This window comes from Temnothorax curvispinosus, unplaced genomic scaffold (assembly GCF_003070985.1).
Source record: "Temnothorax curvispinosus isolate PA1 unplaced genomic scaffold, ASM307098v1 QBEX01010309.1, whole genome shotgun sequence".
NCBI classification, from domain to species: domain Eukaryota; kingdom Metazoa; phylum Arthropoda; class Insecta; order Hymenoptera; family Formicidae; genus Temnothorax; species Temnothorax curvispinosus.
In genome coordinates, this window is record NW_020220089.1 from 148213 (window position 1) to 174090 (window position 25878).

Genomic DNA, 25878 nt, shown 5'->3' on the forward strand with positions numbered 1-25878 from the left:
CGCGCAAGAGACGTGCCATGTTACAATGTCGGGCTTACGTGATGTATATTTGTGTTTATACCTAAAGATTTCGAAGAATTGTGGATATTAGTGCGTGGATTTTGTGAATATCGTGTTAAAAGACGAACATGTTTCCTAAGGTTGATATAACCTCACCACACGACATTTCTATCTATTATTTTCGAACGTTGATTAGGTTAATTTGCTAAGGCCTCCCATAAAACCGTCCGTCGCCGCCGACGACGAGGGTGCAGCCGGTCAGCTGATCGCCCGGGCATCCAGTATCGCCTGCACGAAGTTGTCCGTGTAGTGTTGCTGAAAGACCTTGACGGCCTTCCACAGACCCGAGATGCCCGGCTTCTGACCCTCGTACACCCGGGTGCTCACCGTCAGGCTCGTCACCGACGTCGCGGTCATGCTTGCACGGTGGTGATTCCGCGGGCACAGATCGTAGCCGCGACGGCTTCGCGACGCCTCCCCGTGGATGGGATCGTCGTGCATCGTGTCCTGATACCGACGAAGAGCCTCCTCCTCGCGTGCGACCGCATTGCAACTCACGGCTTCCCGATTCGTTTTTCCTTAAACTAACTATTAGTTAGTTTACCAATAGGTTGGAACAACTGGGCCTTAGCAAATTAACCTAACCAACGTTTTAAAATAACAGGTAGAAATGCTATGTGGTGAGTCTTAGGAAACATGTTCGCCTTTTAAGTAAAACTTTACTCTAAGAACGAGCGAACAGCAAAATCAGACACCTGAAGAAGGCACTCTGATCGAGTGCAAGTTTTCACTCAAATACACGAGTCAAATTTCGCTCGAGCGCGCGAGTGATCTAATCACTCGACAAATCGAGTCAATATTCACTCAATAAGATATGTTCCATTTTCACTCTTTGCTCGAGTAAATTTCCACTCGATTAGAGTGATATTTCACTCGAAAAAATTTAGAGAGTACTTATACAAACGGCGTTATCTCCTTTTTCGTTAGTCCTAATACTCTCCGCGGCGTCCTTGGTGCGCCGCGGATGAATGTATTTATGTTACGATATCGCGATGTCAATGTCCACGATAGTCTAAACAATCGTGTATTTATTACAACAATTTGATCGGTTACAACAAAATGCGTTACATCGTAGGAAGGGAACCGTCGTCGACGTCGCCGAGCGCTCGACGGGCGATAACGAGCGGAAAAGAAAGAAATAAAGGAATGAAGGATCACCGACGAGTTTCACAGGAGAGGCACGAGGGCGGACGACGCACGCGTCTACAGTTTCTGCACGATGTCGAATTTGTCCTTGAAGCCGATCGACTCCTTCTTCGGGTCGTATTTTTTGCGCTGCGCCAGCATCTCCCTGAGCTCCTTCGCGCTCATCGTCAGGTTCAGGCCCTGAGATCGGGGCTCGCTGTTATTCGTACCGTCCCCGACCCCCAGGCTGCCGTTACCCGTGCCGTGCACGTGGTTCACGCCGCCGTTGCCGTTTTCCCGCATGTCGGACTCCTTGCCGCCGCCGGTCGTCGTCTGCGCGACGGTGGTGCTGTCGCTGTGCGCCGTGTCGTTCGAGTCGATAGACTTCTGTGTGTTCTGCAACAAAAATGAAAGAAGAATATTATTATTAAGAAAAGTAGAATTTTTATGGAAGCAAAAGTAATGTACACACTAAAAACAAAAATTTATTAAAATCAAGAAAATAGATTTCTTTGAATTTAGTTTCCTTATTGAGTTTTTCTGGGAATTTAAAATATTTTCTCAAATCTATCTAATATTTCTTTGAAAGAAACTAATAATTTAAAGAAATCTATTTTCTTGATTTTAATAAACTTCTTTTCAGTGCAGGAAAAATCGATCGAGCAGTCATTACATAATAATGAGCAACTCAAGTGGAGCGTTTTACTTATATTTAGATCAAGAAAATAGATTTCTTTGAATTTAGTTTCCTTAATTCAAAGAAGTAAAGAGGGTTTTCCCGAATTTAAAATATTTCCTCAAATCTATCTATATAATATTTCTTTGAATTAAAAAAACTAATTTTAAAAAATATATCTTCTTGATTTCAATAAATTTTTTTTCAGTGCAGGAAAAATCGATCGAGCATTAATAATAATGAGCGACAAGTGGAACGTTTTACATATATAATATATAAAATAAAAAAGCAACACATCAGTCTAAGGTAGTATTTAATTGCCCTAACAAGTGTAAGTAGATACGGAAGTTATATCTGCAGTCAAGATAGATTGGATTTCATTACGCGCGTATGTATGTAATTTATATAATTTTATTATTAACAGAACTTTCCTAATGGCTTCGCGGTTGCAACTTTACTGGAATAGTGTCCAGATAAAGATCGCTCGCTCCACGTCCGCGATTACGGAGGCAGAAACGGAACGAGACGGGATATATTTTCTTTTAAAGCCGAATGACACTGCGGCTTTTTTGACACGTTTCGTCCGTGTTGGTGCGCAACCTTCTGCGGCAGCGCGCGGGACAAAAAACTGCACGCCGCGTAATATACGGTCGGATTCACAAACGCCTAGCGTTCAGATTTAACGAGACACGGAGTTTCCGCTCGAGTATCTCGCGATTGTATCGCGTCGCTCGCTCCTCTCTGCCACAGCTGTATATCACTATATCGCAAACCCGGGCGAGTATTTCGGATAAAGATCGCTGCCCGCGAAGAGATACTTATAATGACCTTGGATCCTGATGCAACTCTGAACGGTACTTAAAGGAATTCCATTACTCGGCGTCACGCACGACGACGGAGAGAGAAAGAGAGATAACCGGTTTTCCCCGTGTCGCGCGCGCAGACCGTTTAAATCCCTTCGAAATAATGTTAGTCGGCTATCGCTCTACAGCCGGCCGCGCTACAGTCCTACATACTGAATTTCACGTACCACTAGCTCTCCGAATTATCGCGTATAGTCATTGTGGTCATTTATTTTCGCCGCGATACGGAGCTACGCGTATCCCCTTTTGCTTTCCCCGGCCGGTAACCGTGTCCCGATAATCGAGCGTAATTAAAGTAATCCAACGTAACAACTAAACGCGGAATGAGGTGCATAACGGTACGTAAATAGCGAAATTTCGTTATACAGAACGCTAATGAAAGACCTGTCACAAATCTCCCTCTATCACGCTATAATCTAATAATTAATCTTAATAATTCATATAAAATCTTAATAAATCAAGAACACAGTAAGATACTGAAACACCGCAGGTATTAAATATTTTTAGTCAATTTAACGAAAATTAATCGCAGAAATGTTCCAAGGTTCTCTTTTATCCGACATAAAAATGACGTCGTTAGGTATTATCGAGGTCTAACGCGCGATTTTGCTCGACTACATTTGAAAAATCGAGAATAAGGAATAACAAAAGGCCGAGTCGCAGTTGGTTGTTTTTTGTCACGTTTCTGCATAGAGACTGACTTTATGTGACATTATCGCAATATCATCGATATCTTCGCTTCGCGGAGACTTTCGCGCATATTGCACACAACGTTTTTATTCCGCCGTTGTTGACGCAACGACCCTATAAAACTGCAGGAATCCGTGCCACGAGACAAGCGACGACCATGGAACGCTTCGCGCGAACGAGATTTTTTTTCCCTCTGTAATCTCGATCGGAATACTTATCCGTAATTCTGTCGCAATTCAAGTTTTAAATCCGCAAAATCGAAGCTTTAAAGTCTTCAAAATAAACTCTCAATTGCGCAAATTAAAACATTCGTGGTCTTATCTCTATCAAAGTATAAATTTCTTTTCTAAGATTGTCAGGAAATGTGAAATAACTCACGTTTTGCATCGGCTGTAAATTCACCTGTGCTCTTTAGGGCAAGGCAACGTGTAATTTCTCGCACGCGTACGCTGACGCAACAACGAAATCGTTAAGCGAGGTGGGAGACATATTCTGAAACTTAGCGCAGCAGCGCGCATATGCGATATCGCGCTTCACAAACACGCGTTTATCCTCCGGGTTACGTAGACAAGTATTTAATTATACCTGTACGCGAGGGAGCATGGTGCAATGCTGGTTTCTAGAGTCCCTCTATAAATAAGAGTCGCGACACCAGAGCTGCAACTTTTGATTAGTTCGCATTTCGGCAAAAGCACGAGAAACAGAAAGCAAAAGAGATATAAGAGAGAAAGAGAAAGCGATATGAATGTATATCGCTTGTTCTCTTTCTCACTTATTTTGCCGAAACTCAACGTGTCGCGACTCTTATTAGAGGGACTCTATACTGGTTTCCTTCTCCTGGAAGGGGAATCCCCGTTATCTGCATACGTATTCAGACGAGAGACGTGCACGGGTTTTTGGCACGCTTTCTTCTAAAATCGTTCTAGAACGAGACGCGGAAATGGAATAAGATCGAATAACGGAATTCGAGATGTCACCCTCGTTGTTGCTGTGGCGTTACATTAAATTTCGCCGATTTAATAAGCGAGCTTATTAACAGCTTAAATTTAAAAGAATATAATTTTCTCTTTTAGAAAAAACTGCACTGAGAAAAAAATTTTCTGCATTTTAGTAAATATTAGTTTGCATACAACTGTGACTCCATTTACTAAAATAAAGAAAATTTTCCTTTTTATTGGTATATTTTTTTCTCAGTAAATACACATGTACTAATAAAAAGAAAAAATTATTTTACTGTAGTAAATGGAGTCACAGTTGTATGCAAATATTTACTAAAATGCAGAAAAATTTTTTCTCAGTGTAATTGATAAAAAACTAAATGTATCGCATACACGTCAAATGCTCGCCAAGATTAAGTTAACGAATAGCTTATACGTGTATGTTACACTGAAAAAAAGCGGCGGATTCACATTGGAGTATGACACATTTTGCATTTGTGTTGGTCGCGTTACGCAAAACAGGCAGGAAACGTCCTATTTCGGTATGGGAAACAGGCAGGACGGCTATTAATTGTATCGGAAGTACAATATCGCAATTCGCAATTGTGCACAGACTTCCTCGAATCCCCTATTACGCAATCGATCTGCGCGTCACTTGCAAAAATTTTCTTAACAAGATGATACAAAAAAACATGTGACAAACAAAACATTTAAAGAGGAATGATATATTCTTGATACGAATAAAAAATTAAGATTTTTAATAATTATACAAGTTTTTTATTTAATAATGTATAATTTTTTAATTAGGTTAATCGCCTCTGTAAATTAACATATTTCTGAAAGAATTTCGGTCGCATACATTATTACAACTGCCCACGATAAGGAAGAATCTCTCGTTTGTCTGCCTCCCACGCAATTCCATTATCATAACCAGTACGTTAACTTCATGGAAAAAAATGAAGTTCCGCCGCCCGTTCCGTTGTTTACATATTCATATCTTTACCTAGATACAGAGTAATTACCTTGCAACAGCGTCTTTATCGCAATAAATTACTTGAAAATTCATTTCTTGTTTGACTGTAAAATCAATCTCTACATGGAGAGAATTTTCTCTTAAAATTTACCCTACAATCATGGTAGTTGTGGGACAACATGTACCACCAAGAATTTTATGCGAGCTATTCTGATTAATATCCACCATAATAAAAAATATTAATATCTATTATATTAAAATATGTTTGATTAATTTTATTAAAATATATCTAGGAAATTTCAATAATTTTTCAAAATTCACCAATCTGCTTGGTAATTTTTATCACGTTGTTTGTAAAATGTCTTTTGTATATTTCAAAAATTCCTTGGTTTCCAAGTTGTCCCAAGTTTGTAGTGAATTTAAGGGTAAAATATAACAAAAAATTCTCTCCTTGTATAACAAAATTAAGGGAGAACATACGGGTAGACCGCAAGAAAAAAAGGTGAAATTCGGGAATTTTTATCTTGGAAACTATTAATTCGATTCGATCCGGGTTTTTTTATTTAAAAGTATCTACATTGAGGCACGTTTACAAATTTTTTTAAAGGAATTCATTCCCTCGGAGCGCTGTTCTCGTGGCCGGCGTAAAATGTGACACGGTTCACGGTTCCCAGAATTCTCGAGGCTGGACCGATTTGCTTCAAATTTATACACAATGTTTTACGATAGTTTTTCTCGTTTTCATCGAGATTTTTTTCTTTACTCAACTAGTTTTCTTTTATCAGATTGTAAAGGTCGAAAATTTGGGTCGTAAAAAAATTTCGACCTTTATAGTCTGATAAAAAAAAAACTAGTTGAATAAAGAAAAAAATCTCCCGATGAAAACAAGAAAAACTATCGCAAAACATTGTGTATAAATTTGAAGCAAATCGGTCCAGCCGTTCTCGAGATATTCTGGGAACCGTGAACTGTGTCACATTTTACACCGGTTACGAGAACAGCGCTCCGAGGAAATAAATCCCTTTAAAAAAATTTGTTAACGTGCCTCAATGTAGATACTTTTAAATAAAAAAAACCCGGATCGAATCGAATTAATAGTTTCCAAGATAAAAATTCCCGAATTTCACCTTTTTTTCTTGCGGTCTACCCGTATGTTCCCCCTTAAAATTAAATTTCATTAAAATATAAAAATTTTTCTTATTAAAATAGCTATGCATATTTTGCAAACTCCTTCATATTATAAATTAAGCTACGTTTTTTTTAAATTATTAATACCTATAATTATAATTAAATCGTTATATTAAAAGCGATATTCTCTCTACTATTGAGAAGCATATTTTTCAAGTATGTAAATCAAATCTACACTACACGTAATATGACCGTGACGCGGACAATCACGTCCCAACGGGTGGACATGAACGCGGAATTTACGTAACGTCGTGAAAATCGCCGGAAGTGAAAACTCGTCGGCGAGAGGAACGGCGATCTTTCTGATCGGAAGAAAGTGTGCGCGCATTTTACTCGATCGCCCGTCGATAGAAGATTAGGTATTCGGATCGCGAGTCTCGCGGAAATTGATTCGTCTCCGTAAAACGCATCGGCGCGTCCTCCAAAAACTTCCTGCGATTAATGGCGTAATGGCTCGCATCCGAGAGCCGCTTGTATTGTTGCTGGCGCAGATGCACTCGCACCCGATAACAACCTAAGCAAACAACGGACAGATGTTGCCGAGCGTGTATAACACTTCTAGAACGCCAGATAGTGCTGGAACTTTTCGAGTTTGTTGTTGAACAGCCGCGCGAACGTTGCGAGAAAAACATCGGACAAAATTGAAAAAATCGGTTTAAAAATTCACAAAACCTGAAATTTTTTCCTAAAATTATCATGCTTGATCAACACTGTAATCATCATCTTGGAAATATTGTCTCTAAACTGTAAATGACTTTTAAATCGCATTTCTGATATAGTATTCTACGTAAGGATACGGGAAAGATGTTGTAATTTATTCTGCAAAAAAGAGCGTGCCATCATGACTTTTCGTATATATGCGAGAGCTCTCCGCGGCAGGTAGAATGACTCATTCCCCACCGCGTGGCACGATAAGACACGCATAACTACCATGAATTCGTTCCATTCGAGCGATCCTTTTCCTCCTTGAACGCAGCTCCGCTGCTATTATTGTATTGCGTATCAAGACGGGGATTTTCGCATGAAACCGAGAGTTATTCAAATTATATCCGTAATCCGTATCTCGAAAAAAATAAATGAAAAATTATTTGTTGTGGGGGTATCACCTGACTAAAATGTACTCCCAATTAAACACTTGGCTAAATACACGGAAAAGATTTGCTACCGTACCAAATCTAGTCGTAAAAAAAAGGACAACCAACATTTTTTTGCTGCGAGAACTATATTTTTAGCAATAGTGGCAAAAGGTTTTGCAAAAATTGCTAAAAATATAGCTCTCGCGGGACAATGTTATAATTGTCCATATTTTACAACTCCCTTTTTCCCGTGCTAAATAAGTATGAATAAAAACACTAAAAGCATTGGCTAAATACTGGATAACAATGCTTTTAGCACTTTCCAATTAATAAGTATAGAAAATTAAGCGAGACCTTACACCTTATCGTCGCGACCCTGGAACACTCGTAATCGACACGCAAGAATTATAAAACGATATGTCAGATTTATGGCGGCGCGACGCCGGATAAGATTAAGCACGGCTCGATCGTCAAACGGGACGAGTTTTCGCATTCAAATCGCCGAGATTTTCACGCGGCTGGGCCGGGGCGGAATCGAGTGGGATACGTTACGAGGGATACGAGAGAAAGCATCGTGTAAGCAGCGTCGGGACGAGATTGCAACAATCGTGGAGGCTACGATAACGATATCAACGAGAACGGAGAGATAGGGGAGATTACCGGGAGAGACGGTGTCTTCGAGCGAGAGAAAGAGTGGAACCCTACGAAACGAACCTCGCCAGTTTCTTCGCGTCTTCTCATGTTCTCACGTAAACACAGGAGGATCGTTACAAAGTTGTTTCGTAATTATGTCGCTTAATTAGAGAAAGGTATTTCATATAAATAATCTATTTTACACTCGCATCATTTAGAACGCGACGACGTCATCCCGGATTATAATGCTATTTTTATACGTTACTTAATTCAAGTGTTAAAATAATTAGACTTTATAATACATGAATGTTCCGCATTAGATAAATATTAATTAGTCAGTATTGTGCAAGCTTTTCTGTAATGTCTCTTGTAACGTATAAATTATTCCGGCTCCTAATTTGATTTTTATCTAACATTTCCGCAATGCTTATTTCTTTACAATTTAACTCGCAAAAAAAATAGCTTAAATATTTTATCGACAATATTTTTACGAATGACTGATTATTCTTTGTATGATTTGAGATGGATATAAATACCTTTAAATCGAAGCCATTAAACTCTGATGTTTTTATTTAAAAATTAACGCTATAATGCCTTTTCTATTATCCTTTGTGCATCCTCTTTGCACTATAATCTTGCCAATTCCCAACAAGACTAAATTTCCGAGCGATGTTCAAGGGTTAAACGAAGTGGATAAACTGCGGCTCACGAGACGTCCGCCTCTATATAAATGAATTATTGTGCGGACAGCGTATGTAAACGGGATATTAATAATGCACACGTGTCGTCATTTTCATCTCCATCTGCAGGCCGAATCGTCGAGTCGTGAATTAAAAATAACGATTTACCAAATGCTGACTCCAGTCTTTTTAAAAATTCTGAGGTCAAGTATGATGATGATCGCATCCTGTCTGCAATGCAGTCTTGGGATGCATTAAACCCACAACCATGGAAAATGTTTGTGTCGAAATATTTATCTCTCGTCGACAATATGATGTATATTAATTTTCATATTTTTCACGCGACGATAGAAACTTTATGAGAATGAACATTTATTTCTTACTGAATTTTATGACTTCTTAGAATATTAAAAGATATAAACTTCTTCAAAAAAATAAATTACTATATACGATACATACTTTGAGAACTTTTTTCTGATGATAAAGTAATTTCCTTCGTTAATTTTCTTCAAAAAAATAAAAAAATATTTTAATAAAACTTTATTTCGACTATACGAATATTCTTTAATAGTAATTGAAGCGCATTTATCCAAGAACAGTGAAAAATAGCGCTTTTAGCTGGTCAGTCATTATACACGCGATCGGAAGCAGGAAATATCAAACGGCAATTTTTATTGTCGTGCACATAGGTCGAGAATCCGTCCGTTGGCACGTGCAAATCAGCAACGCTTCCACTTATTCAGCATGATTCAACCACATTTCATTCATCCCCAGAGTAGTACGATTACATTCGTGAATACTCCTTGTGACTTCGAGAAGCGGCATGATGCCGATTCGTTTTAAACACGTGCCGAGGTGATATAATCGCATATTATTTCAAGACACAACAATAACACAAAAACCGTTACACAATGACATATAATCACCATTAGGTAATAATGTTTTAGAATCATTAGTAAATACACACAGAGAACGAAATCTTTTCAATTATATATAGATTAGAGATAAAGAAACAAAAATTAAAAATTCTTTAGCAAGATCAAGATAATATTATATTATTTCCACTTTAATATTGATATAACAAATATTAATAATTATAACGTTATATTACAATTATACTTACGTACAATTACACATACAATTATACGTTTGTAAATATGATAATTACAACAATTATAACTGTTAATTAGTATTAATAAAAAAATGTGCCAAAAAGGCATTTCTCGATGACGTTGGAATGACGGGCGGCGTTTTATCATCCGTATAGTTCCATCAATTGAACCCGTCTCGTATTTCAGAGAACGCGATAGGGGTTATTCACATTCCTCTCGCGTAATGAACACGCGCTTGCGACACGCGAGAACGCATACGTACACGACACATTACCTGCTAATTAAAACCAATGCGGCGAGTCGCGGACGCGTCGAAACTACCAGCTTCGACTTTCGATCGCGAAATACACATCGTATTTCGTAATCTATTACGGTGTAATGTATAATCTACATACTATAAATTCGCTTCGTTAATATGGTTATTAATTGCCACTTGAAAGTTCAAACGTCGATAATTCACTCACGCAACGGATAACGCGAACCGCCGGCTAATGTTACTGGCAACTACTTGTAACAACGAATGTAATTCAGTGGCCTAGAAATAAAAGAAAGGGTATGTGCAGGAATACAGGCACGTTCGTCCTTCAGCGACTCGTCCTTCTACCTCCAAGTCATAATACAATCAATTGTCCTCATTCCAAGATGTATATCGAGTGCTTTTTATGCGCAATTTTATTATCTATGAAATGAGGGAAAATGATCGACCGAAGGAAGTCTAGGAAGAAAATACGGGCGTTGCTTTTACGTATTTTGCGCATCTCATACGCGACGGAGCGAGTCTTCTTCACATTTCTGTCTTATTCATTCGCAATCCGAACAAATACAGATGTTACCAACGATGCGGTGGCATCATCGTGTTTAGTTTAGGTATTAGGTAGCGTTTACTCGAGCACTCACGTAAGTGCGACGAATGTGTTGTATTAACGCACAAATTTTCGTAGCTGATAACAACATGGACAGACAGCGATGATAACTCGACGTAAGTACCGGCGAATATTATTTACCGAGCGGCAATTTATGCCAATTAACCCTTTTGTCCCCAATTATATTACCTTTAGCGGAATTAATATATAGGAGTCACGAGACGGAATATTATGAATAACGTATTTTGATTTCGATAATGTCATAAATTCTCATTAAAAATAAATAGAGCCTTTTAAATTCTCTAATAGGGATTTAACAGAGAAAAATCGGACGATGCGCAAGATTGTGCAAGCGATTATGGCATAAGGGGGGGAAGCATAGCGTTAAAAATGATTATTTCTACAGAAACAGGATGAAAATATAGCTTCTAAATGATGATTTATGAGAAATAGCGATATAACGACCGTCTTGCAATCTGTCCGTATTAAAATTTTTATCGTGCGTTTAGCCTTGATTTGAGATGCGCAACACTTTTAATATAAATAACTATAATAAATAAAAAAAACTTCAATAAATTCAACTGCATATATGCAAATTAAAAAATTAACGTCAATTTTTATTTTAATACATATCTATAGATACGTAAACATACCTATTTATAATTGATAGATACTAAATTACGCTCAATAATGATGTCTAAGCTGATTATTGTAATAATTAGTATTTGTCATAATTATTATTACAATAATCAGCTTGTAATAATTATTGACCGTAATTTAGTATCGATTATAAATAGGTATATGTTTACCTGTTGAGGTACATATCTATAGATGTATTAAAATAATATTTTGGAGAAATACATTAGAATCACATATTACAAAAGTTTTCAATAATGTCTAACTTTTGCGAAGTGCGACTGTGACTCACTTAAATTACCATAAGTCCTTTATCTTCCGATCGAGGCCGCATCTTTCCGTGTAACTGATAATAATGAAAAAAGACGTGACGCGCCGCGGCGCCGTGCGCGGTGAGAAATCAGCGCGCGATAATCGCACGGCACGATTGAGAGGGGAAAAAAAACCGTGATTTCTCGTTTTATTAGTCAGCTGATGGCGATGGTACGGGCAAAGAGACTCGTCATCGCCGAGAGAGGATACTACATTCGATGGGAATACGAGGCGGACGTCGCGTCATTATGACGCTTGCGTAATCGTTTCCCCGAAGAAAGATTTTTGACGATCCGACCTTAAATCACTTCCTGCCTCGCGTCATTAACTTTACTCGATAATCTGTAAGTACGTAAAAGCGCGACCGCCGGGTACACGCGTTTCTTATCGTCGTAACGTCATGATTATCGCGGTGCAAATCGCGGCAGAACCGATTGCGATCATAAAAATATTTATGAACCCGATCTCTGCGCGTAAAATCCGCGTAAATATCAAACGCGTATCGTATACGCTCATGTAAATTAAGCTCGCGTGAAATAAATATAATATTTATGATTGTAAAGTTCGTCGTATAAATGCGAATTAAAGCAGATAATATCGTACGAAATAAAATATCGATTTTATATGACAATACCGTTCGCACGTGCCGAATTTAATGAGACAATTTTAGAAAAAAATAATCCAACAACAGAAAATAAGTAGAAAACGACAATGAATTTCATGTTATAATATAAGTTAATATCATACAATTGATTTTCATATCGCGAGCTTGTCAAGGAGGGAAAGCAAGAGCAAATCTCTTTTGTATACCTTTCTACACGTCGAAATTTCTACTCCGGGGCTACTTTTACTGTAACACATCGATCATCGAAATGGCTAAAAGAACAGAGCGACAGCAAGACCATGCCGCGGAGAAATAACTAATTACGACGCGATGACGTGTGTGCATTCAATAGCGCGCACCTGCTTGCATTTTATAAAAAGCAAGCTACAAAACCTGCTACAAAACCTGAACGCTACGACGTGAAAAATAACACGGTGTTTAACGAACAACCTATCAATTCGATATACATTTCCGACAAAAACGTCCAAAATGAATATACAATAATACATAAAGTAAATACACAAATGAATTTATAAATTTTCTGACATCAGCAGGAAGTAATTTGTACCTCAAAATTTTGCTCAAGTACAATATGTCTCGTTTTCATATTCGTTCAACCCAATTGGAATATGTATACTTTGTACCGTTATATAGCTGCTAACTGTAAGATTATCGTCGATATTCCGATCGAAATTCATCGATAAAGCGATGTATCGGCGCTGCTGCACGCGTCGCATGCGTGGCCAGACACTTTCTAGCGTAAACACCGAGAGCAGCGGGGCAGCAACGGGGGGAGCGACGACGAATTCAACAGGTGGACCGGTGGCGCGGACTCGGATAAATTCCACGCGAGTGCCACGGATTCCTTCGGTACGGGCGCGTCGTGTCTCCGCCGGGACTTTCGCGGCCGAAGAAAACGCCGATTAACCGATGCGTTCGCCTTAACACGCGCTAACCACTTTTCTCCTCTCTCTTTCTCTTTCTCTCCCTCTTTCTCTCTCCGCTTTACCTGGAAATATTTCACACATTTTCACCAAAGAGCAAAGCGAGAACGTACATTATAACGACAATAAGAGTTGCCGTCTCCAGATTTTTATTTTATTTCTGTTTGTTTTTACATCGGAGATAAAAAAACACGCTCGTTTTTTTTATAGTTTCCCTTATCCTAAATCTTTCGATTTGTAAAAATGAGAATGAGGTGGTTACTTACGCGACTTCCTCGTCCGCGATGCAAGTCAGAACGAACCACTTCCGCGCGCGTCCGTACTTATTTCCAGTGCGCGCGAATTTGGATGCACGCGCTAATTTGCATTTATTCAAAGGAATCGTCCGCGATTTGCAAACGAGCGCCGCTCAATGCCAACAGTTGTTTTTACAGATTTGAATTTCATATTTTGCCGTACTAACACACTGTACTCGCACGTTTATTCCGGTTGTTAATAATAATTACTAGATAGTAATTATAGTAATAATAGTTACTTCGCTCTCGAGAAAAAACCTTGAATTATAATTCTCCAAGAGTATACATCTTCATCTCCATTATTATTATACACGCATCATTGAAGAAAAACAAATTACTCAACATTGTGCATATACAGTGTATCTCGCGACAATGCCAATGGATTCATTAAGTAGCGGAGTAAAAATAAATCCTGCGACAAACTAAAATGCAACGTCAAGTGATTTACCACTTAAATTGACAAATACTTGAAGCAGACGCGTTTGCAGACGCGTTTCCTTGTACTTTGCGCTGTTTTTCTTCAATTATAGCCATGTTCCCAGAACCCGGCTGTAATTTTCCGTTCGGAAGGAAATTATGCAACGGAAACGAACAGGGAAAAAAATGCCCGAATGTCCGAGAGGCGACGAATTACATTTGTTTATTTCTCAACTCGCGCGAGTCTCGATTAAACAAACGGCAATCTATCCGGACACATTATCGGTTTAATTGTAGCCGTGCGCATCCAGGTTTGATAGAGAAGTTCAGCTTATCTCTGAAACGCTCCGCTTCCGCCTTGGGATAACTACACACGTTTAAAAAAAAAAAGAACCTGTGATAAACCGCTGGTGCGCTCACAATTAGAATCAACGATTACGAGACGACCGGGGAAAATTAAGAGGAAAAAGCCAAGAAGCCCACACACTTACCTCGTCGATGGAGCAGTTGCTGCCGTCGGAGCGATCCTCCACGCTGTTGGGATTCCTCTCCGGCGTCTTGATCACCTTGACGTTGGGCATGGTGCCCTTGATGACGATATTGTTCTCCCTGAAGTAATCGTCCGCCTCCTGATCGACCACCAGCAGCTTGGTCTCGTTGGCGAACGCCTTGATGCGCTCGACCACCTGATTGTGGGACTCGTTCGCGATGTCGATCTCGTTGACCTCGATTATCCGGTCGCCCTGGCGCAGACCGGCCGCCTGGCTCGGCGAGCCGTCGTCCACCTTGCCGATAAACTGACCGTTCTTACCCTTCTGCGCGTGCAGGTTGAAGCCGTAGCCGTTGAAATCGTCCCACTTGACGATGTGGCAGAGCCGGGCGCACGGCTTATCGTCCTTGAAGGAGGACATCGCGTCACGACGCCGTCGGTCGGTCTCACTCTCGACGGGGCGAGGAGGGGCGGCGAGGGAAGGGATTAACGAACGTGTGGAATCTGCGCGCCGGATCGCCACCGCCGGGCAACACCACCGCACTGCACTGAGGAACGCGCGAGAGACGCGGAGAGTCACGCGCGAATTTCGAGAGACGAAAACGAGAGACGGGTGCCGCGCGAAGTAGCAGCGGACAGACGGATAGCAAGATAGACGGACAGATAGAATAGACGAGCGCGCGCACACGCTCACGCGACGGCCAAAGTACGTTTGCGATGGTTGATGCGTTTGCGACGATCGGCGGTCGGCTCGGACGGCTCGGCAGCGGCGGCGCGAGCGCGAGCAGTGCCGAGGAACGCCGAAATGTCGCGAGCGCGGGCGAGCGGGCCGCTCGGCCTCGGGCCTCCGATGACTACCGACGAGAGCCGAACCGAACCGATCGCGCGAGCGCGCGGCGCGCGGTTGCCTCTCGCTCAGTCGAGGGAATTATATCGATGATTTTTTCTTTTTTGATGAATCTTCATCATCATTCTCCCTTATTTTTTCTCCTCCACTTTATCGTTATTGTATCCTTTGATAAACCCAGTAGTTCATCAAATATTTTAGAATTTTTTTGACGGTTTATTCGTAGCGTAAAGTTTGAAATGCGAGGAGTGCTCCGTTCGATTGCACCTCTCTCAATTCGCAATCGGCATATCTCGCCACGTAGCGTAAAAGTCTATTTAATACAGACGCACGCGCGATTTACGTATGTCAATTGGAGATTAAACCTGTGGCGTGTTTCTTGAGCACGATAGAGAAGGAATTCGAGATGCGCCGACGCGTGAAACGAATTACCGAAGCGGGAAGCGCGCGAGACGGCACAACAACGAAGGTGAACGTCGGTTGCGGACTGTCGCGCACGACGCGCACTCGCGCAATAGAGTTTCGATTTGAATCGATACTTCGAAATATCGATACATCCGCCATTTGATATTCGATATTTTGAATTTCAATATCTTATAATTAGTATATATTAGCGGTTGAAAACTTAGATATGTCAATTGATTCGATACGGACCAGTTCGTATCGAATTAGATGCGAGTGAATTTTAGTCACCAGGCTATTTTATTTATTGAAATTTTGTTTATTTGAATGAAATTGTATTCTTGAAAGACATACTAAAATTAATGTTTTATATAATGTGTATTACAGTATTTTATGTCTAATACAATTTTATACTCTCTTGTATTTATTTCTAATTTTTTAAATGTAAAATTACTCTTCGAGAACTGACAAACGTACTTACTGATTTACTAATACAAAATTTTAATACTGGTTTATACACCGATATAATTGAAAACAAAAATAAAAAATTATTACCTAATCATGTTAATTGTTTCCTTCCAATTTGAATGGCTCGTAACGTTGCCTCGGATATAGTAATATACATACTATTAGAATTGTATCTTATTTTGTAATATTATATCATCATGGACAAATAATACAACATAGGTATACATTGTATTTTAGTTTTATATTTATTATAAAAATTTATTATAAAAATATAAAATATCTAAAATGTATATAATATTTATAAATATATAAATATGAATATTTATATATTTATAAATATTTAATAATATATGTTTATAAATATATAAATATAAATATTTATATATTTAAAACTATATATTCATAAAATATGTAAAATGTTACATTTTTTTTTACAAGTTATCACAATTTAAAAACTCTTGCTGTTTTATAAAGTATAAACTATCACAGTGTAATCATTAGCAGTCTTATTGCAGTCTTATCAAATTAAAAATTAACTTGTATTAGTGTAGTTCTACTGAAACTCCAATGGAATGAGTCATGATTTTCAATTGAGAACTCATCAGAGCACCCTTAACAGTCGTCATCAGTTGAATTACAAAAATTTCATTGAACATCCAGCATGTGGAGCATATCTTCTCACGGCCACGAACTTTGACTAAAAATATCACGCAGTCGTCTTTTGGATCTATTTGCAAAATGTAATACACTTTAGTATTTCAGTACAAGCTTTATTATTCCATAGTATTTCATACCACGTTAAAGACGGGAAGATTTATTTAGCAAACTTTTAGTGTCGTGTATTATTGTGAGACAGCAAAGTAAAAATACTGATATCGTTTTGATACGCAAGTATTGAAATAAGAGAATTTATTTAGGCGTGACAAGAAATTCAGGAAATCTCAGGAATTCAGAAATTTCATCGATATCTAAGTCACAAAAATCGAGAATGAAATGTAATGGATTTAATATTTTCAAATATTTTTGCTTGTCTGATATTTTTATAGTCAAGAATGCAAGAGTATACTACAAATATTAGTATTTACTTGTATTAATTGGGTCAATTTCCATCATCAAATCATCTTTATCATCTTTATCTTTACCAATAAGATGGTGTGTAGAAATTAGCTCATCACTTAGCCAGTAATTTTGTATATTTGTATTGCCGACTATAGATTCTTTGTTCGGAATGTACAGCATAGCGTTGTCCAGGTACATACTTCCGATTCGCTGAAATTACACACATACAATTAATATACATATATATAATTGAGGAAAAGAACGAATAATATATATATATATATTTGGCAGTATTATTGTTACTTACAATTCTAGCGTCCCGAAACTTGTAACAGCTTTTTATGAATTCCTTCACAATAAGAGTCACTTTGGTCAGATCATAATGTTTTACCATCTAGAAATGTGAACGTAGATGTAAGGATCATGGTGTAATCAAATATATAATATATAATCAAACATTTGAAATGTGTATAAAAATATGAAATACAGTCGAACCTCTCGCTAACTCGAATCCCAAGGGAACAGAAAATAATTCAAGTTATCGAATATTTCGTGTTATCAAGATTTCGAGTTATAGAGATGTTGAAAAAATTTCGATTTCATAGAGGTTTTAAAATTATACATAAATAACTCAGTTATCGTAAAAAACAATAGAGTAACAAAAAGGTTTTTTAATGACTTTAATAACTTTTAATAACTTTAACTAAGAAGTAAATTTATATTTATTTATAGAGATGATGCATACCATATATGGACCTTTAACAGCCGTATCAATTACGTTAAGTTCATTAGTTAATTTTGATTTTAATTTTGATTTTCTGCCTGAACTCATTTCCAAGCTTGTACTTATGAATCTAAAATAACAATAAATATAAAAGAATAAAATAATAAGTTATAAAGTGATAAAATATAGTCAATTAAAATTCTTACGTGTTAAGAAGTACGTCTGATTATCTCGATGAGTAACGGTTGAATAGATAGAAGTCAGCAACAGTGAAAAGTCATTAGAGAAGTCATGCTAAGTAAACAATAATGTCAAAACAAACAATAACTAATCAAGGACTATGTATGTACTCCTTATTATTTTGTCATATATCGCGTTTAAAATTTTGTTAGTTGTTTTGGCGAATGGACAAAGAAAGAAGAAAAAATACAAATAAATTGATGCAAAATCTTTTTACTTTGACTTATAGAGGTTTTATTGATCGGAATTCGAGATGTAGAGGTCAATTTATAATATTAATCTCTATATCTTGAAACAATTCGAGTTATAAAGGTATAAAAATAAGGTAATCTCCTCTTTTTCTCCGACTTACAGAGATTTTCTTCGAGTTACAGAGGTTTTTCTCGACTTATAGAGAGTTTTTCAAAAAAATAAAAAAAAAATCGAATTATAAAGGTTTTCGATCGAGTTAACAAGGTTCAAGTTGTCGAGGTTTGATTGTATAATATATCAATGATATACGATGCCGCGTCTGCAGGTCCGAGTTAAATAACAGATATATCTATTATTTGACTCGGACGTGGCTATCTCCAGGTAGGAAGGCATTTATGACACTGTGATACGTGCCTTCTCTTTGAGTGCGTACAGGTAGAACAGCAAGTCACAATAAAGTCAAAATAACGGGAAAATGACGATTTTTAAGTCATTTTGCACAATCTTTTTGACGTCATTTTAAATTCATTATAAACTTTCCGTTTCACCTGAATATCTCCACCACCCGATTTTCGAATAAACCGCGTTCTCATTTTGATATATGTATATCACTGCTGTCGTGACAGCTACTCCTCGCGGCAGATGCGCAAAGCTCTGTGCACTACGCTGCGAACGTACGCGTCGGTCAACAAAAAGCAAATGAAAATTTATGAAAACAAGGCTCGATTCTACGCGATACAATTTCGAAAAATAAATAATTGAGACTAATTCCTGGAATTTATGGCTTCCTATCCCAAGTAGCACAGCAAGTCACAATAAAGTCAAAATGATGTCAAAATGACTGTAAAATGACGATTTTTGATAATTTTACCATCATTTTACCATCATTTTGACGTCATTTTGATTTTATTGTGACTTTCTCTTTTCTCTGGGTATAGTTCCTATACTAGTATATTATTTCGTATGACATACCGCATTTGTAATCAATATATAACTTTTTACATTTTTTATGCTTACACAAACGTATGTACGCATAAATCTTTTGCTTATATTAATAAAAATTATCCAAAATTTTCGACACATATAAATACCAAATTTTCGATACGAAAATTATCATGTCGTATGTATTCTAATTAATAAATTGTTATAAATATTGCAAAACTGGTTTAGGTATCTCACTATCGTTAATATTATAAACTTATATTTTGAAATTGTTATTTTTATAAACTTGCATATTGTATTAATTAACTACTGCTAGTGTTAAATAAAATATGATACACAGAGAGAGATTATCGAGTATAATTTTGGTACATGATGTTTGACAACAAACATAACATTTTCTTGCAATACACGTTTGCAAAAATTTTATATAATTACAAGCCAATGTCTCCACAATATTAAGAGAAAATATCAGACTATATAAATAATAGTAGCTAAACATCTTGCGTTATGCAATTTATGCAAAAATTTATTATATTTTTCCAGAGATATGTAAAAGAAAGGCTTCAAGTATTCCTACGTAAAATTGATTTTTTAATTCCAAGCTAACATTTTCGAAATGTTGTCGTTTAGTCCAGCTTTTTGTTTTTTATACTCTTTTTGATCATCCCAAAATCTGACGAGATCGACCAACTACTATTTGCAATATGAAGACTAGTGGCACAAGTGTATCCAGATTAAATTAGTGAAAAGAGCTATTGGGCTATTAGAGGCGTTAGAATTTTTAAAACTTTTTGTTCGCTTTACCGCCCTCCTCCTCTTTATTATTATATTAGACACAAAGAACGTACACGCGCAGTTATTGATATACGCGACGATGAAAACGCTAAGTTTAATTTCAATTTTTGTCTGTACCGGTTGTGGACTGATTCGAAGTTATAATACCCCTAAAACATTTTTTACTTTTGTAGCTTTATTCGCAGAAACATTCAGGAAACATGTATCGACTCTGTGTGGCAATTGTGGTAATCAGCTTCGCGTTAATCAATGCGGAGTTGCACAGGTAAGTACATACGTTCGACATTTATATCGACAATAAATTCCATATAAATTCCATATAAAGATCGCGCTTCTTGGAATCACAGCAGAATTCGCAATAAATGCTTTAATAAATACGATAATTGTACTAAATCCGTGAGAAAAACGCATTTTAAAAGTCGGAATGAAGTGAGCAGACTAATTAAGACATGTTTTGAGGATCCCTTCGAAGATCTTAAATGAGATTAGCGTCATAAAAAGAAGAATTTGCTTTTAAAATACTTAAACTACATTCTAACGCGTAAATTCATAAATACAAGTGGCACTTATTTCTTAATACCAAAATTTTATGGTTTTAATAGTTTTCAAATAAAAATACGGCTTATCAATAAAGCAAAATTGGTTTGCTTATCAAGTGTGTGCATTTAAATTTTAACAAGGAAAAAAATGCAGAAAATTGCAGAACAAGATATTTTCTTCTTCATTTACAGGCTTCCTTTATCCTTTTGCAACATGACTTCATAATTTAATGATATGTTATCTATATAATATTAACTTGAATTTTTCTGCAATTTTGCAACATCCAGACTTTGAACGACATTCGAGAATTTTGTTACGATATAGTACTTAATACTAAAATGCAATTGATACAGTCTGCCACGATTTAGCATATTAGCATTCAAGCTAAATCTGTAATGTGAATATACCATTGCTTACACAATATAAGTCTGTTATACCGACGCAAACAATACATACTTTCAAAGATCAATTTCACCTCATTAATCATTAAACTTTTTTAAATACATTGAATTGGGCTAAATAAAATATTTACGTATATACAAAACGCAATTTTTAGAGTCGATTAGATTAATGAAAAGAGCTCTTAGGCTCTCAGAGAATTTGCATAAACTTTAAAGCTTTTAAGCCTTGTCTCCACGATGCTAGAAATCGCTCTGAAAATTAACCAATCGCATTGGCCAATTGTCGAATTGCTTAAATATGATTGGTCAATTCCTTTTCTCCATCCGAGATCTCGAAGCAATTTCTAATATCGTTCGAACACAAAGCTTTGGAACGCTTCGTTTGTTTTTCTGCCCTGCTCACCTTCTTATAAGCACAAGGCCATGTACGCACATTTGTATATAAGAGAACGCTTAGCAATTTGACTGCCTGTTCTTTGTCTGTACGTACCGGTTGTGGATTGATTCGCAGTTCTAACAGTCCTAAAACAATTTTGACTTTTGTAGCTTCAGTTGTCGAGAAATTCAGGAAAATGTATCGGCTCTTTGTGACGGTAATCACGGTAATCAACTTCGCGTCAATCAACGCGGAGTTGCATAGGTGAGTACATGGTATGTACAAACGATCCACATTTATATCGACACGATAAATTATAATACCGTATAGAGATCGTGCTTCCAACTATTTTGAATCGCCGCAAAATTCGCGATAAATAATTATCAAATCAATTTCAAATATCATAATTGTATCAAATCTGTAAGAAAAACGCATTTCAAAAGTCGGAATAAAGTGAGCAAATTAATTACAAGAGATGCTTTGAGGATTCCTTCGAAAATCTTATTTTAAATGAGACTAACATCATAAAAAGAGGAATTCGCATTTAAAATACCTAACTACATTCTAATGCGTAAATATATGCAAGTAGCATTTATTTCTTAATGTCAAAATGTTGAAGCTTTAATAGTTTTTAAATAAGAATTGCTTGAAAATGATCAAAATAAATTATTTGAATTTTGTATTTATGTTGTACGATATATGTACATACATTCGCGTTTATACGATACAAGTACGCATATAATATAACGGAAATTTTTTTATGTTGCTTCAAGAATTCCGTTACACAAGACATACTCTGTTGAAAAATTTTCGACGGAAACTGTGATACCACTCCGTTCGGGACGTTCAGGTACGGCAAACGTATCTCTGATTAATTATCTGAATATTCAATACTGCGGTACTATCGAAATTGGAACTCCACCGCAGACATTTAAAATACTTTTCGACACTGGTTGCTCAGATCTCTGGGTACCATCCAAAAACTGCAATGTCAGCCAACCTGCTTGCTGTAAGTATATTATATCATAACATCGCTACCTCCCCGACATTCTATTATTCCTATATGTACATTTGTATTTAAAAAGCTTAATGTTTCAAGTATTAAAATAATCTTAATAATTTTTTTCTCGTTTAATGATTGATATAAAGTAAAAATAAAAAATAAGAATAATGCTGTAGAATTGTATCTATTCCATTTACATTTCAAGTAAAGTTATAAAATCTTTAAAGCAACCGTTTCAAAGATTCGAATCAGTGGTAAATATTATGTAGCTAAGTTCCATACTCACATACTCTCTTATTTACATTATTTAGCAAACTTACTTTAAAGATACAAATAATTTCTTGTACAAAACAGCTCACATGTTAAAGCAAAAAATATAAATATAAATATATTTCATGATTTAACTGAATATATTTGATGATTTAACTACTGTTAGTTATATATTTAGATTAATATAAAGAAATTTATATTTCTACAGATTCTTCAATATTAACTGATTTAAATTTATTTACTACTTTTTGCAGTGAAACATAATAAATATGATAGTACACAGTCCACCACATATATACCACTAAATTATTCATTATTTTATAAAGACGATGCCGGTGTGTATGGGTTTTTAGTTAATGATGATGTAATCGTAAGTCATTGTCAAGTAAATGATATATTTAATTCTAATCACAGTCATAATCTGTGAAAATTTTCTAAAAAGTTGTTATCATTCTCTGAAAAAAAAATGCGCGCAATTATACCAATAACAACGTTTCACAGATTGCTGGCCTTAATGTTTCATTCCACACATTCGGAGAGATAACCAATTTCGCGACAAACTTTTGGGACTATGCAGAATGCGACGGCGTTCTGGGTATGGGTTATAAAGACTTATCCCATTTTAATACGCCTAGCGTCTTTCAAAGCTTGATTGATGAACAAATGGTGTCCCGAAAAATTTTTAGCTTTTATCTAAATCGGTATGTATCTTTCCGTATGTCTCACGTGTGTTTAATACTATTTTTTTAATTATATACTTTGTCTTTCCATGCAATGTAAAATGCAAATGTATAAAAAATGTAAAAAATATACAACCTATATAGAAATCTCTCGGACGTGATCGGCGGTGAACTGATATTGGGTGGTTCTGATCCCGCTTATTATGACGGCGACTTTACGTATGTTAATGTTACCCACATAGAATACTGGGAATTTAAAATAGATAAGTATGTAGTTTTTTTTTTTTTTTTCTAAATTATACGTATGTCAACCACGGATTATATGTCAACTAATTGGTAATACTATCACACTGTAGGATTCAAGTAAAAAATTACACCTCTTGCTCGGAAGGCTGTCAAGCTGTCGTCGACACGGGCGCTTCTATGATAGGTGGACCACCGCAGACTATCGCAGCTCTTAACAGAGAGATCGGTGTTAATAATGGAACAGTAAATAATAGATCTTTTTCGTTAATGGCAGCTTTCACAATTATCTTAAATAAATTATTAAAATAAATTAATAAATGTTTGATAAGTTACGGATTATTAATATGGATTACTAACATTGACCTTCGTTTAAAGGTGCAATGCGACGATGATTATATTTCTAAATTGCCCGATATCAATTTCGTCATGGGTGGTAAGACGTTTCGACTCACTGGTCAAGATTATATCTTGAAGGTAAAGAATATTATCATATAAAGGTTTAAATTGTTTTTATAGAATAGAAATGTCATGCCATATTTAATGTCTCATAGCTCGGCGCTGAATTAGGAGGTAATTGCATTCCCGGCTTCCAAGCTGTTACTCAGTTGGATGGTTTAGATTGGATTTTGGGCCATGTATTTATTGGTCGGTACTATACAGAGTTTGACATGGAGAACGACCGAGTGGGATTCGCCCTTGCAAGAAATTAAATCTTGATTGCCTTCTCATGAAGTTATCATTAAATATTAGAAAATCTAAATGACATTACTAAACAAATAAGTCATAATTTTTTTAGAATATCGACTGACATATAATCTGTAATTTTATTTGGACTATTATATGGTATATTTTTAAATTAATACGTATGTAAGAATTAGATGAAAGATATGCGATACGTATTCTACCAACGATTTGGTACATCTTGTTTTTTTGGCAACTATATCGAATTGTTAGATATTGTGAATACAACTTGTATATAATATGTCTCTTAAAATGAAGTATATATTTTTTACACTGAATAATGATTTCATAATCGCCCTTTCAATCTCATCTTAATATGTAGTATCCCGAAAAATATTATCTCGTTTAATCTTATAAACTTTCTGCTTGGATACGAGTACAAGATATCATATAACATTCTGCTTATATGTATAAGAGTATGACATGCCGCATTTGTAATCACATTATAACTTTTTACATTTCTTATGCTTACACGAACGTATATTGTACGCATAAATCTTTTGCTTATTAATAAACATTATCTAAAATTTTCGACACATAGATACCAAATTCTCGATACAAAAATTATCATGTCGTATATATTCTAATGAATAAAGTGTTATAATATTGCAAAACTGGTTTAGGTATTTCACTATCGTTAATATTATAAACTTATATTTTGAAATTGTTATTTTTAAAAACTTGCATATTGTGTTGACTCCTGCTAGTGTTAAATAAAACATGATACACACAGAAAGATTTTCGAGTAATTTTGATACATGATGTGTAACAACGATAAAATTTTCTTGCAATACACGTTTGCAAAAATTTTATATAATTACAAGCCGACGTCTCTACAATATTAAGAGAAAATATAATATATAAATAATAATAGCTAAACATCTTGTGTTATGCAATGTATGCAACATTGTATTATATTTTTGCAAGAAATCTGTAAAAAAAGGCTTCAAGTAAATCTTACGTAAAATTGATTTCTTAATTCTAAGCTAATATTTTCGAAATTTTAGCGTTTAGTCCAGCTTTTTGTTATTTATACTTCTTTTGATCATCCCAAAATCTGACGAGATCGACCAACTACTATTTGCAATATGAAGACTATAGTGGCGCAAGTGTATCCAGATTAAATTAGTGAAAAGAGCTATTGGATTATTAGAGGCGTTAGAATTTTTAAAATTCTTTGTTTGCTTTACCACCCTCCTCCTCTTTGTTATTATATTAGACAAAAAGGACGTATACGCGCATCTGTATATGAACAGCGACGGGTACGCTAAGTTTAATTACATTCTTTGTCTGTTGTGTGTATTGGTTGTGGACTGTGTGTGTGTGTGTGTGTGCGTGTGCGTGTGCGTGTGCGTGTGCGTGTGCGTGTGCGTGTG

At 36.3% G+C, this 25878-nt stretch overlaps 2 protein-coding genes across 2 annotated transcripts; one reads left to right on the forward strand and one right to left on the reverse strand.

Moving 5' to 3' along the window:
* Positions 1 to 943: 943 nt before the first annotated feature.
* Positions 944 to 15319, reverse strand: LOC112460092 (Na(+)/H(+) exchange regulatory cofactor NHE-RF1). The gene is made up of 2 exons (XM_025024591.1): positions 14578 to 15319; positions 944 to 1581 (listed from the first exon to the last, which is right to left on the reverse strand). Exons 1-2 carry the CDS (start codon positions 14995 to 14997, stop codon positions 1264 to 1266), a joined length of 738 nt encoding a protein of 245 aa, XP_024880359.1. The 5' UTR covers positions 14998 to 15319; the 3' UTR covers positions 944 to 1263.
* A 6402-nt stretch (positions 15320 to 21721) lies between these two features.
* LOC112460091 (lysosomal aspartic protease-like) lies at positions 21722 to 24639 on the forward strand. Its single transcript, XM_025024590.1, has 8 exons — positions 21722 to 21826; positions 22336 to 22571; positions 23090 to 23205; positions 23337 to 23536; positions 23660 to 23782; positions 23872 to 24004; positions 24137 to 24235; positions 24313 to 24639. The coding sequence occupies exons 1-8, from the start codon at positions 21759 to 21761 to the stop codon at positions 24469 to 24471; spliced, it is 1134 nt and encodes a 377-aa protein (XP_024880358.1). The 5' UTR covers positions 21722 to 21758; the 3' UTR covers positions 24472 to 24639.
* Positions 24640 to 25878: the final 1239 nt, after the last annotated feature.